The sequence below is a fragment of the Rhinatrema bivittatum genome, chromosome 9 (assembly GCF_901001135.1).
Source record: "Rhinatrema bivittatum chromosome 9, aRhiBiv1.1, whole genome shotgun sequence".
Lineage (NCBI taxonomy): Eukaryota > Metazoa > Chordata > Amphibia > Gymnophiona > Rhinatrematidae > Rhinatrema > Rhinatrema bivittatum.
Window position 1 is genome coordinate 239,956,058 of NC_042623.1, and position 14,410 is coordinate 239,970,467.

Sequence of the window (14,410 nt, forward strand, 5' to 3'; positions counted from 1 at the left end):
GTAGGATCATTGTGAGTCTTCCTTCTCAAGTACTTTTTACACGTTGTACACTGTCATGCAGAAGACCTTGGGGTTCAATTCTCAGGCCAGATTTCTGCTTCCCGGGAGAGAGAGTCTGTCATCACTTACCACCACCACCACCACCACCACCACCTAGAGCAGTAGTACCCAATACTCAGTCCTTGAGGGCCACAACCCAGTCAGTTATTCAAGATTGTCATAAGCTTGCATGAGCTCTATCTGTATACATTGAAGGTAGTACATATGCAAATTGATCTCATGCATATTCATTGTGGTAATCCTGAAAATCTGACTGGATTATTGCCCCTTGACCTAGAGCCAGGTGGTACAGTTTAGCTGAGTTCCAAAAGGTGCTAAAGTTTTATTTGTGGCCCCTGTCCAAGGACTATCGCTGCGATGAGATAGGAATATAAAAATAGGGTGGAAAACCACAGATAGCTGTAAATGCTCATAGCGCTGTGACCGGTTCAGCTTAAATTGGAACTCCAAAAGGAGGAAACTGCTTGCCCCCGCCCCCCCCCCCCAAAAAACAAACAAACCAACTATTCCCATCCATGCAGGGCTACTACAACTACAAACAGTCTTCAAAACTTTCATTTGAAAAGCCTATTCTGTATTAATTTTATTTTAGTTAAATTTTTATATGCCGCTTTTCTTGCTTTTTAGGCACTTCAAAGCGGATTACATTCAGGTACTGTAGGTATTTCCCTATTCCCAGAGAGCTTACAATCTAACGGGCCGATTCTGTAAAGCGCACTCAGCTGTGTGCAGTTTAACACATGGCTGGCCGCAGTTTTCAACGCGCGTCTTTTACCTCTTATACTGTAAGGGGTTTAGCGCGTTGAAAATGCTCTGCCAAACCCCCTCGAAACTAATAGCACTAATCACATGCAAATACATGTTGATGAGGCTTTTAGTTAGTCACTCGGGATACTGAAAGTAAAATGTGCGGCTAATCCAAGGGCTGGGTTTAATTTCTGAGCAGCCCGAAAAAGTGTACAGAAAAGCAGAAAATGCTGTATAATCTCTGACTTAATATCCTAGTGATATTAAGCCAGAGAAATCAACACTGTTAAAAATAAATACATAAAAATGTAATTAAAAAAAAAATTTTGTTTTAAATGTGCCAGCCAGTTCAGCTAGAAGAATGGATGCTCAATTTTAAAGTGTCCATTTTCCTAACCGATGGCTGTCAGCGGGTTCGGAAAACAGACGTAAAAATTGAGCAGCAGTTTCCTGAACCTGCTGACAGTCACCAAGGAGGCGCTATGGGCGCAAAATCTTTCCGAGAGTCTCCTTTTAGCGCGACCCCCTCATTTAAATACGGAATCATGCACCCAGGAGAGGTGGTACGCCCATTCTCCCACGCTTCTTACGTACTTAACATTTTTGGTTCCTCTGACTTAATATCGCTAGCATATTAAGTCGGAGGGTATACAGAAAAGCAGCCATTGGGCAGGCATAAATTTCTGAATGTAAAATGTGCGGCCTGGACATCAAGCTCAGCATCCTGTTTCCAACAGTGGCCAATCCAGGCCATAAGAACCTGGTAAGTACCCAGAAACTAAATCTGTTCCATGTTACTGTTGCTAGTAATAGCAGGGGCTATTTTCTAAGTCAACTTAATTAATAGCAGGTAATGGACTTCTCCAATCCTTTTTTAAACACAGCTACACTAACTGCACTAACCACATCCTCTGGCAACAAATTCCAGAGTTTAATTGTGCCACATGCAAACTTCAAGGAATGCCCCTAGTCTATTATCCGAAAGAGAAAATAACCGATTCACACTTTCCCGTTCTAGACCTCTCATGATTTTAAACACCTATCATATCCCCACCTCAGCCATCTCTTCTACAAGCTGAAAAGTCCTAACCTCTTTAGTCTTTCCTCATAGGGAAGCTGTTCCATTCCCTTTATTTTATTTTTTTTTATATTCTTTATTTATAATCATTTTTTTTTATATTCTTTATTTATAATCATTTCCTTTTACAATTTAACAGAAAGTTTATATCACATACATTCATAGGAATTTCATCTTACAACATAATTTGTTTATAAACTACTCTTCTGCATACAATATTTATAAAGTAGCTTGGGGATCACAGGAGCTAAAATAGAGCATATACTAGGTATTTGCAATATACACATATAACAGTTTCTATTTCCATATGACCTCAAAGGGAGTAATTATACTTTACCGGTCTCACTCTTACATTTCTCTATAATTGTTTTTAATTGTGGGGGATCATAGAAAATGTATCTATTGTTTTTATATGTAAATAAACATTTACATGGATAGCGAATCGCTAGTTGTATCCCCAACACTTTTGCTTCTTGTATCATATCTACAAATTGCTTTCTTCTATTCTGAGTGTCCTTTGTAACATCTGGATAAATCCAGATTTTCTGTCCGTAGTATATTTTCTCACGATTACGGAAGAATAATTTCAGAATCAAATCTCTTTCTGCTTCATAAACAAAGGACACCAACAGGGTTCCCCTGTATTCAATTTGCTCTTCGACAGATGTCTCAAGGAAAGTTGTTAAATCTGTATCTAAATTTACATCTGATATTTTAGCTCCTTTTCTATTTTCCTTACTAGGGGCATAGTAAACCTTTGAAAAAGTAGGTATTTTTTCAGATGGTATTGAAAGTATTTCTATCAAATACTTTCTAAATTGTTCTTTTGGCGAAATTAGTTTCACACACGGAAAATTTAATATTCTCAAATTCAAATATCTTAACTTATTTTCAATTTTCTCATAGTTCTTTTTCATTAGTACCTCTGATTGAATTAGGTTTACTTGTACCTCTTTTACTGCTGATAATTGAGTTGAAATTTCATCCAATTTTTTCTCATGGGTATTTACAGTGGAAACTATGTTTAGTACTTTGTTTTGAGAAGCATTTATAGCATTAGTTAAAGATGTTATTGATTTCTCCATACTCAAAGCTTTCCATATAGAGTCTAATGTAATTATTTCAGGCTGAATTATTTTTTCAATAGTGAGTTCAGGCAAAGATTCTCCTCCTTGACAAATCTCAGAAATCTTAGAGATTTCATTTGCCAAGTTACCCTCAATCCCTCCCGATGTTATCTTATCCCCCATGGGACTCTTATCAGGTTCTCCCTCTGTGTTCAAGGGTTTACAGACATTAAACTGTTCCCCCTGAACAGTACCTTGAGAAAATCCCAGGGTTGGGTTTGAGGGTATTTGGGGTGCTCCGGGGCTTAATGAGATCTGATTGTCCAGGAGGGTAAGGTTGTGCTCCTCACCTATACCCCCAGCGGACTTAGCTCCCGGCGTTGAAACTGCAACTGGGGCAAAAAAACCTTCAATAGATTGCTGCATGGGAAGATTCTGTGGTAGCGCAGAGGAGTCTACACTCAGTCGTCCCTTGCGTTTAGTTCGAGGCATTTCTTTTTAGGAAAAGGAAGGACCTACCTCCAGTTCATATCCACGGCCTCCTTGATCCTCAGGGGGCAAATTAGAAGAAAGAAATTTTCAAATATTATACCATTCAGTTTCAGTCATTCTCCCCAATTTGAAACCAAGTCGAAATTAAGTCGCATGCCCCTTTGACGGCACGCGGCTTAGACGACGTGCCGCGGGAGCGGCGACTTTATGCGGAAGTCAAGTCCCTGGTAAGTGACGTCAGATGCAATGGAGGGGAGTCCGTTGGGGCCGGGAAACCTCACCCCCGGTACAGTTCTTTCCTTCTCCTCTCACCCGAATCAATGCCGCGGGAGCAGCGACTTTATGCGGAAGTCAGGTCCCTGGTAAGTGACGTCAGATGCAATGGAGGGGAGTCCATTGGGGCCGGGAAACCTCACCCCCAGTACAGTTCTTTCCTTCTCCTCTCACCCCCCCTTTATCATTTTGATTGCCCTTATCTGAACCTTCTCCATGCATTTGCATGTGATGAGCACTATTAGTATAAGGAGCGCTACAGTATAAGGGGTAATAGACGCATGTTGAAAACACGTGGCCTTACAGAATCAGCTTGCTAGTTTGTACCTGAGGAAATGGAGGGTAAACTGACTTGCCCAAGGTCACAAGGAGCGTCAATGGGACTTGAACCCTGGTCTCCCTCTTTTGAAGCCAACTAGGCTACTCCTCCTTTAATAATCATGAATATTTTGAACTAGAGGGTTATTTTAGAAGACTACTTAGATTCTTGTCAAAGAGCTTATATTAAAATTCTTTCTAAAGTCACGCAGTGGATATCTTGAGGTTTCATAACTGCAAGTTCCTTCACCAAGTTTATGACAAGCAAGTATGCATTTCTAAAAAGTAAACTTGACTCTCATAAAAAATAAAAATAGGTAAATTGTAGTTGAAAGAAGTACTTAATTTTTAATAACTGGCAGTCAAATTTATCATTCATGCAGAAAATGTTGATACATCTTCTAAGTTATTAGTATTGCAATTTTTTATTTTTTTTTTTTAAATCATTATACTTTAAATTCCATATTAAAAACTAAGAATTACCAAAAGAGATCAATATGTATCAAATCGTGCAATGGACAAGGTAAAACTTTCTGCCATCAATTCTACAACTAATGTTTGTTTCTAACTTTTATTTTTCTAATTATATCTCAGATGACATTTGCCATCATGCTGAAGACCCTATCAACCTAATACTATACAGTCATCTATTCTAAGATAAAAGCTAGACAGATGAAAAACGGCTAGGAGTCAATGCCGCAACTAATGGATAAGCTTAGCTTCCATTCCACCACCATGTATTATGCCTAACAAATACTACTTTCATGATTCTACCAAACTAAAGGCCTGATTCACTAAGGTTTTTTTCCCATTCTACTTGTAGGTAAAAAGTAAGAGCAGAAGGCCTGCAAGGGAGTCAGTTGGACCGTTAGATGATCCAGGGGATAAAGGGGCACATAAAGAAGACAAAGCCATTGTGGAAAGATTAAACGATTTCTTTGCTTCAGTGTTTACTGAAGAGGATATTGGGGAAATACCTGTTCCGGAGAAGGTTTTCATGGGTAATGAGTCAGATGAACTGAACCAAATCACGGTGAACCTATAAGATGTGGTAGGCCTGACTGACAAACTGAAGAATAGTAAATCACCTGGACCGGATGGTATACACCCCAGGGTTCTGAAGGAACTCAAAAATGAAATTTCAGATCTATTAGTTAAAATTTGTAACCTATCATTAAAATCACCCATTGTACCTGAAAACTGGAGGATAGCTAATGTAACCCCAATATTTAAAAAGAGCTCCAGGAGCGAACTACAGACCAGTTAGCCTGACTTCAGTGCCAGGAAAAATAGTGGAAAGTGTTCTAAAAATCAAAATCACAGAACATATAGAAAGTCATGGTTTCATGTAACAAAATCAGCATGGCTTTACCATTCTTCCCTCACAAATCTCACGTCTTCCCTCACAAATCTGCATCACTATTTTGAAGGGGTTAATAAACATGTAGATAAAGGTGAACCGGTAGATGTAGTGTATTTGGATTTTCAGAAGGCATTTGACAAAGTTCCTCATGAGAGGCTTCTAAAAAAAGTAAAACGTCATGGGATAGGTGGCGATGTCCTTTTGTGGATTACAAACTGGTTAAAAAACAGGAAACAAATCTTCTCAGTGGAAAAGGGTAAAACAGTGGAGGTTGCCTCAAGTATCTGTGCTAGGACCAGTGCTTTTCAATATATTTATAAATAATATGGAAAGGAATAAGACGCATGAGGTAATCAATTTGCAGATAACACAAAATTATTCAGAGTAGTTAAATCACAAGCAGATTGTGATAAATTGCAGGAGGACCTTGTGAGACTGGAAAATTGGGCATCCAAATGGCAGATGAATGCGGATAAGTGCAAGGTGATGCATATAGGGAAATAAAACCCATGCTATAGTTACACGATGTTAGGTTCCATATTAGGAGCTACTACCCAGGAAAGAGATCTAGGCGTCATAGTGGATAATACATTGAAATAGTTGGCTCAGTGTGCTGCGGCAGTCAAAAAAGCAATCATAATGTGTTAGGAATTATTAGGAAGGGAATGGTGAATAAAATGGAAAATGTCATAATGCCTCTATATCACTCCATGGTGAGACCGCGCCTTGAATACTATGTACAATTCTAGTCGCTGCATCTCAAAAAAGATATAGTTGCGATGGAGAAGGTACACAGAAGGGCGACCAAAATGATAAAGGGGATGGAACAGCTCTCCTATGAGAAAAGACTAAAGAGGTTAGGGCTGTTCAGTATGGAGAAGAGACTGCTGAGGGTGTATATGATAGACGTCTTTAAAATCGTGAGAGGTCTAGAACGGGTAAATGTGAATCTATTATTTACTCTTTCGGATAATAGAAGGATTAGGGGGCACTCCATGAAGTTAGCATATAGCACATTTAAAACTAATTGGAGAAAATTCTTTCACTCAACATACAATTAAACTCTGGAATTTGTTGCCAGGAGATGTGGTACCGTATTTTTCGCTCCATAAGACGCACCTAGGATTCAGAGGGGGAAAATTAAAAAAAAAAAATTTTGTGCTAAACCGGCTCTGTCCGTCTTATGGAGCAAATTAGGGGAGTGCATAACATGTTTTTTCTCCCCATTTTGTTTTCAGGTCTGGGGAGGGCCATTTCGGTCCATTCCCCAGATCAGAAAACTTGTCTTTCTAATTCTGTGGGAATCCCCCCCCCAACCCTTTAAATTAATTAAATACAACCCCCCACCCTCCAGACCCCCCCTCACAAGACCTTCCAAATTAATTTACTACAAACCCCCACCCTCCTGATCCCCCACCCCAAGACCTGCCAAAAGTCCCTGGTGGTCCAGCGGGGGTCTGGGAGCGATCTCCTGGACTTGGGCCGTCGGCTGCCAGAAATCAAAATGGCACAGACGGCCCTTTGCCCTTATGTCACTGGGGTTGACCAATGGCAACGACATAGTAAGGGCATAGTAAGGGCAAAGGGCTGTCGGCTGCCAGTAACCAAAATGGCACCAACGGCCCTTTGCCCTCACAGGGGCTACCGCTGGCATTGGTCGACCCCAGTGACATGCCGTCGCGCCATTTTGATTGCTAGCAGCCGACGGCCCAAGTCAAGATCGTTCCCGTACCACTCCTGGACCCCCACGGGCTTATGGCAGGTCTTGGGGGGAGTCAGGAGGGTGGGGGGTTGTAGTAAATTAATTTGGAAGGTCGGGGGGGGGGGGGTCAGGAGGGGGCGGGGGTTTTGTTAGATTTTTTTTTTATATTCGCTCCATAAGACGCACAGACATTTTCCCCCCACTTTTGGGGGAAAAAATGTGCGTCTTATGGAGCGAAAAATACAGTACATAAGAACATAAGAAAATGCCATACTGGGTCAGACCAAGGGTCCATCAAGCCCAGCATCCTGTTTCTAACAGTGGCCAATCCAGGCCATAAGAACCCGGCAAGTACCCAAAAACTAAGTCTATTCCATGTTACCATTGCTAATGGCAGTGGCTATTCTCTAAGTGAACTTAATAGCAGGTAATGGACTTCTCCAAGAACTTATCCAATCCTTTTTTAAACACAGCTATACTAACTGCACTAACACATCCTTTGGCAACAAATTCCAGAGTTTAATTGTGCGCTGAGTAAAAAAGAACTTTCTCCGATTAGTTTTAAATGTGCCCCATGCTAACTTCATGGAGTGCCCCCTAGTCTTTCTACTATCCGAAAGAGTAAATAACCGATTCACATCTACCCGTTCTAGACCTCTCATGATTTTAAACACCTCTATCATATCCCCCCTCAGTCGTCTCTTCTCCAAGCTGAAAAGTCCTAAACTCTTTAGTCTTTCTTCATAGGGGTGTTGTTCCATTCCCCTTATCATTTTGGTAGCCCTTCTCTGTACCTTAAGTGCAGTAAGTGTAGCTGGGTTTATAAAAGGTTTGAATAAGTTCTTGGAGGAGAAGTCCATTACCTGCTATTAAATCAAGTTGACTTAGAAAATAGCTACTGCTATTACTAGCATCAGCAGCATGGGATGTACTTAGTTTTTGGGTACTTGTAGCCTGGATTGGCCACTGTTGGAAACAGGATGCTGGGCTTAATGGAGCCTTGGTCTGACCCAGGATAGAAATTTCTTATATTCTTATGTTCACCAAGGACATTACCAACTAGGAGCCAAGTACGACTACACATGCATCTGCTACAAAACTGACAAACAAGCTAGCCAATCAGATTTATTTTTAAATGGACACTGTTACAACTTACTATTAATGAACCAAATCCTTACTAACCAAAATATATCTAACATGCATCCTTGGACTGAAAAAAAAAATATTACAATTAGTGTGTGTCCATCCTAAACATTTTTACTGTATATTTGCTGTTGCATTCAATTGTTTTGATGTGTTGAAAGTCATTTTGATGACACCAGAAACAGATAAATATTTAAGTCAATTTCAACCTATTGATTAATGAAGTATGTCGTCTTTACATAGAAATTGAGAATGAATATCCTTAAAAGAAGAATTATTATTCTGTTGCATTTCCTTATCAACAGCTCCTTTAAATCTAGAATCTCATCACCATATTTTAACTGACTTAACATCTCTCTCTCATCCCTACATTGCTTGTCTGGAATTCATATAAGATTTTTTACAGCTAACATAAAACCTAGAGCAAAATATATTTTTGGTAACATGTTGAGTGTTTCTTTTATGATTTATGAATTCCCAGAGGTCCGAGGCAAGGAGAAAATAATTGAATAAATTTCTCTTGCCAAGTCTTGCTGAGTATTTTCATGTGGTGACCTCACTGTATAACATGTAGAACAAACCTCAGCAAGGCAACCACTATTATTAAAACATGGAAGAAAAAAAAAAAAGATTCATACTGGCTACATGTCACCCAGGATTAAAAGGTATCCATCCTAAGTCTCAGCACTAGAGCTAATGATGGTGGTAGCAACAGTGCAAAATCTTCAAGTGAAGATAATACCCCTGGTGAACCTGTTTATAGACCTACTGCAGCAGGCGACAAACCACAGAAACTAATGAAAATATTAAAAGGACTAAAGTTAGGTGGACCCCGAAGATAAAAAGATAAAAACGTACTGCTATTTCTATACCAGAACCCTGTATTTAAATCTGCAAGATATGGAAACAGAGTCCGCCAAAAACTGGAAGAATGAGAAATATCAATTGACAACGCAAAAAGCTAATGGTGCAAATTTAAGAACGCCACTTGGACAAATCAAAGAAATGAAGTACCTAAGCGATGGCATCTTAAAAAAAAAAAATAGATAATGGAAAAAGACATCAAAAGAAAGGAAATCTGGAGGCAGCCAAAAGAAAGGCACAAAAACATCCAGAAGAATTGGGAGGAGACAACAGGTGACACCAGTGAATGAGGAGAATGTACCACAGGAGGATGAAAGTAACATAAGACAAATCAGGAAACAGAATGAAGAGGAAAGGCAAGAGGGAGACCAGAAGATAGAGGAGCTGGTGGTTAAACGCCTAGTATTTGTGGACATGAATACATATGTTGGCGTCCAGGAGAGGAAGAGGCTACCTATATTAAACTTGACACACCAAGTAAAATGCCAAGATCAACAAAGTCATAACCTGCATAAACAGACCATCAATTGGCAAAAATCAATACTAAGAGTCTTATAAATAAGGCCAAAAGAAAAAGGAGAAATCTCCTGAAAGGGGCTAAAAATAATGCAAAGAAGTGACTGACAGACAAGTACCTCAAAGGATCAAGGATAATGAGAAAGATCCAAAACATCAAACTAAAGCATGTAGCACTAACAAAAGACAACTTTAAATTCATATGTTCCAATAACAAATAGAAAGCAACAGCAGAAGCACAAAATCTATGATGACATAAAAAAAAACAGAAAGGAAAGACATCAAAACAGCACATTTAAAAAGAACTCAAAGCAGTTCTACAGCAAAAACCAAAACTGAAACAAAGATTTGAGGAATTTATTCGAGAATCCTGTGGAACACAACAAAGAAAGAGTGGTTACCCAACATAAAGAACACGGAAAAAGGCAAACAGTACTATAAAATGACCTGAAGTAATAACTAAAGAACCGGAAATCAGATTCAAGAAGAGAGCCAGCCCTGACGGAGCATCTAATTTTTGGCTCAAACATGTAACATCTCTTCATCAAGACTTGGCAAACTGAAAAAAAAATCAAATAGACAGTCAGAACTAACATTATAATGGCTAAAAGCAGGAAGAACACTTTTCCTTTGAAAGGGAGACCTAAGTAACATCACAAAAGACTATCAACCAATAGCTTACCTACCTACAATCTACAAGCTGTACACTGCAATAGATATAGTTAGAACATATGATTACATCAACTAATATCATTATGGCAATAAAATAGAAAGACAACAAAAGAAAAGCAAATGTAGCCAAAGATCAGTTGATGCTGAATAAAGCCATCATGGCCAGCTGTAAGAAAATCCTACAGACATCTCATCTAATTGTAGACGTTTTATAGCTGCTGTGATGATCATTTAGCAGAACTCTAAGTAGTGAAGAGCTTCTCGGATGACATCAGGATGACCCTTGGCCCAAACAAATTAGTTAAGGCAACCTTTCCAAGAGGTAAACTAAGCAAAACTGAAAACATATCTCTCACTAAAGACTGCAATATAAAGTAACTTGAGCAAAAAGGTGTATATAAATAACCAGGAGTTGAGGAAGGTATGACAATTCAGCACAAATTACTGAAACAAAACATCAGCAGAGTACTACAGGAGACTCAAAACTGATATTGAAAAGTGATTTAACAGCACAGAATAAGATACAAGCTCTCTATCAATCAGCTTGAAATCCCCCTACTCATACAGCTAGGGAATCATAGTCCAACCCTACAAATCTCAAAAAGTGGGTTGTAAGAACAGGAAAATTCCTCCATGCTCATCAGTTAATTTATAAAAACCAGTGTATGCCAAGACTGTACATCCCAAGAACAAGAGGAGGAATGTGTCTTATAGAAATATATTACATATACAGAGCTACTATCATAGGCCTCCAAGCATACTCAACAGCATCAACAAACCCAAATACTCAAAAAGTGCTTTTCGTGCCAAAGTAAATGGCCACAATTAGATTCCATTCTTAAACCTGACAAGCATTCTGATGAACAGGAGTAACTGAGAATCAATCAGCACACATGGGAAAGAAGCAACAGAAGTTTACAAAACAAGAGAAATTTTTTTCAAAGAATCAGACCCACAAGCAAAGAAAAAAAACCAAAACCAATGGGAAAAGCACAAGTAAAGTGAGACATACCAGTTACTTCAGAAACTCCACCTAGCAGAAAACCTGACATATGTGGCTAAGGAGACATGAACTTAGACCTAAAGCTGAGAGCAGCACAGGACAGTTGGCTACGAACAAGATCATTCACAGAAAAAAAAAAATGGTAACAAATAGAGATTATGTAAAACAACTGAAAACTGTTACACATCTTACTACTAAGTATGATGTGCTGAGGTCAGAAAGTATATATACAGAAAAGTAAAAGGTGGCACAGTTCATCCACTGGAAACATTACAACACTGGGATCATGACCCTAACAGAATTGTAGAGCATGAAGAAGTTGTGATCACCTGGAACATTCCTATTCCAACAGCTAAAAAGCTAGAAAACTGGACATTATACGGTAGTAAAGAAGAAAAAAAACACAACATTGTCATTAATAGAAATGTCAGTACCAAAAAACTATTCTGTGAAATATATAAAGAGAAGATCCTCTAGTACTTAGGGATGCAGAGACCAAGAAAATGCACAGAAAGATACAGAAATAGTTCCAATTGTACTGGATGCCACCAACCTGATTTTTTTAAAAATTGCAAAGACACCTTGATATGTTGCCTATTTCTTTTATAATTCTTTAAAGAGCTGCTTTAAATCCCATCACCATGTTGATCAACTTCAGACCTTGATCTCAACTCTATTGCTTGCCTGGGATTCTTACACAAATTTTATTTTTAATTTTTCTGCTAATACCAAAAATATGTTCTGCTCAAGATTTTTAACATATTGTTTGTTATGGTTCATGATTTCCCAAAATTCCACAAATAAAATATTCCTTGGGTTTGTATATAATCAAATTGTTCTATAGTGACTATTAAACTACTAATCACATTATGTGATTAGTGTGTTATGTATTTATGCTGTTTACATATTAAAAGTCATCTATTTTTAGCATGTTTGTAACATACTCTGTAATCCTGTACCTCGCTCTGAATACTCCGGCATGAATGCAAATAAATTCTTATAGTAAATAAAATAAAATGTAATGCCTTTAAGATCATTTAATCAGGGAAATAAAGGTAGTTAATAAGTCAGCCAAACCTTGAATTTTTTCATGTAAAAATTGGCTATTTTCTAAAAATGTATTAAACTATAGTTTAAAAACTAAAACAAATTTAAAACTTGTCTACAGTATTTTCTCTTTTATGGCAAATCCTGTGATTTTCTCTTTCATAAGTTACAAATAGAATTAACTTGAGAACCACTGTTATATGCAGATTTTAAAAAACCAGTTAGTATTTTGATATTTACTATAGCTAAACAATTATACTTGTACATAAAACATGTGGTATATTTTGTTTCCATATTAGTGTACCATCTTCTTGCCTTCTATTAAAAGAAAACTTGTAATGTTAGCTTGTAATGTACTTTGTTACATTTAGCTACCAGGTGACATTTGATCTGCTGAAAAGACTGCAAAGAAAAATTAAATTGCTACTTTCTCTCCTCCTGCAAGATTTTTAAATATGGAATTTTCACGGTCTCTGAAATGCAGCACTTTTACACAGGCTACCAAGATACACCGCACATCTACTATCAATAAGCCATCCTACTGTATACTGACACAGTTGGGTATGTTTAAAAATAGTCAGGCCTCTAAACTATCTCACATAGCTGACAACACTCCTTGTCGGGCAGACTGACAGGCAACAGCTGGCGTACTTGGTACTGATATTGTAGGGTCCTAGGCAGCATACTTAAGCTACCTTTGCGATTACACAAATTCAGCAGTAGTCATGTTTAGAATTCAAGCAAATTCCACTTCACTTACCCACGAAATCCAATTACCGCTATTTTAAAAGAAAAAATGAAGTTGATGTTTTATTTTGAGTTTTACTTAAAACAGTTCCCCCCCCCCCCCCTTACTATTGCCCTGCTCCTGGCTTCTTTGCTTTGGCTAAAGGGCCTCCCTCTCTGCAAGCTACATAGCAACCGTCACATAAGACAGAGCACCCGGCCCATGGAGGAACGGACACCTTCAAGAGCCATTGTTCGCCTTAAATATTTATTTTATACGTCACGTATGTCTGTCTGTGTGTATGTTAAAATAATGCAAGGGGCCGCGAGGCAAAGCCCAGCACCATGGTCGTACACATAAAGCTCAGCCTGAGGGAAAGGCAGCACAGAGCCGTTGGTTCCTGACATTCCAGTTATCTCTTACAGGGCTGTGAACCAAAAGGGAAAAAAAAAACAACAAACAAACAAACAAATCCCAACGAAAGCGTGAGGAGCTGGGCAAGGCCTTCAGGCGGGGGGGGGGGTCCGTCAGCGGGCGAGCCCTACCGGCGCCCCCGCGGCGGCGGCGGCGGCCACCCCCTGTTCTCCCCCCACCCCGCCGAGCCCTTCAGGCCCTGTCACCGCCGCGCCATTGTTGTTGTTACCTTGTAGAAGGCTCCGTTGGAGCCGCGCACTTCCACAGTCATTTCCTCCATGTTGGAAACGCAAAGGCCGACGGGAACGCTTTCTAGAAAGTTTCAGCGTCAACTACGGACGAGGGAGGAGGAGGAGGAAGAGGCGGAGCGGCGCGCGGTGAGCGGGCTCAGGTCGCTGCCCGAACCGAGAGGGGAAAAAAAAAATAAAAATGGGGGGGGAGCCTTTTCCGCTCCCATCCGACTCCCTTACACGCACCCACGCCAGCGAATTCCCACAGACGCAGCAGCCCGCCCAGAGCAGCGCCTGCATGGAGAGTTTCTTCCCGCCCCCTAGAAGACCCGGGCACTACCAGACCCGCTCAGGCACCCGTTATACAGCCCTCCACCCCCCTTTCCCCAGGCAGGGGACTGCAGGAGCCGCGGGTTATTAGCGGGGTGGCAGTTGGATCATTCCATTGTGGGCCCCGGGGGCACTTTTCTCTGGCACGTTTTAAAAAAAAAAAAACCGCTTTATTGAAAGGAGCTTTTACATAGGTATGGGCTTTAATTAATAGTAATGCGTTTTAACCTTTGTATAGCGGTATCTGGAGGAGGCAGCGTTGTACAGAGACGGTCCCCGCTCCCTGGAACTTACAGTCTCGTCAATGTAACTCGGTAGACGTTGATGCCAGTTTTTTTTTTTTTGTTACCGTTTCAGAGCTTAG

At 39.7% G+C, this 14,410-nt stretch overlaps 1 protein-coding gene across 1 annotated transcript in view; it reads right to left on the bottom strand.

Moving 5' to 3' along the window:
- FXR1 (FMR1 autosomal homolog 1) overlaps positions 1 to 13,897 on the bottom strand; it is a 285,531-nt gene extending 271,634 nt beyond the window's left edge. Inside the window, 1 exon segment of the mRNA XM_029616831.1 lies at positions 13,716 to 13,897. Within this exon segment, the coding sequence (XP_029472691.1) occupies positions 13,716 to 13,766 (51 nt within the window). The 5' untranslated portion in view covers positions 13,767 to 13,897.
- Positions 13,898 to 14,410: the final 513 nt, after the last annotated feature.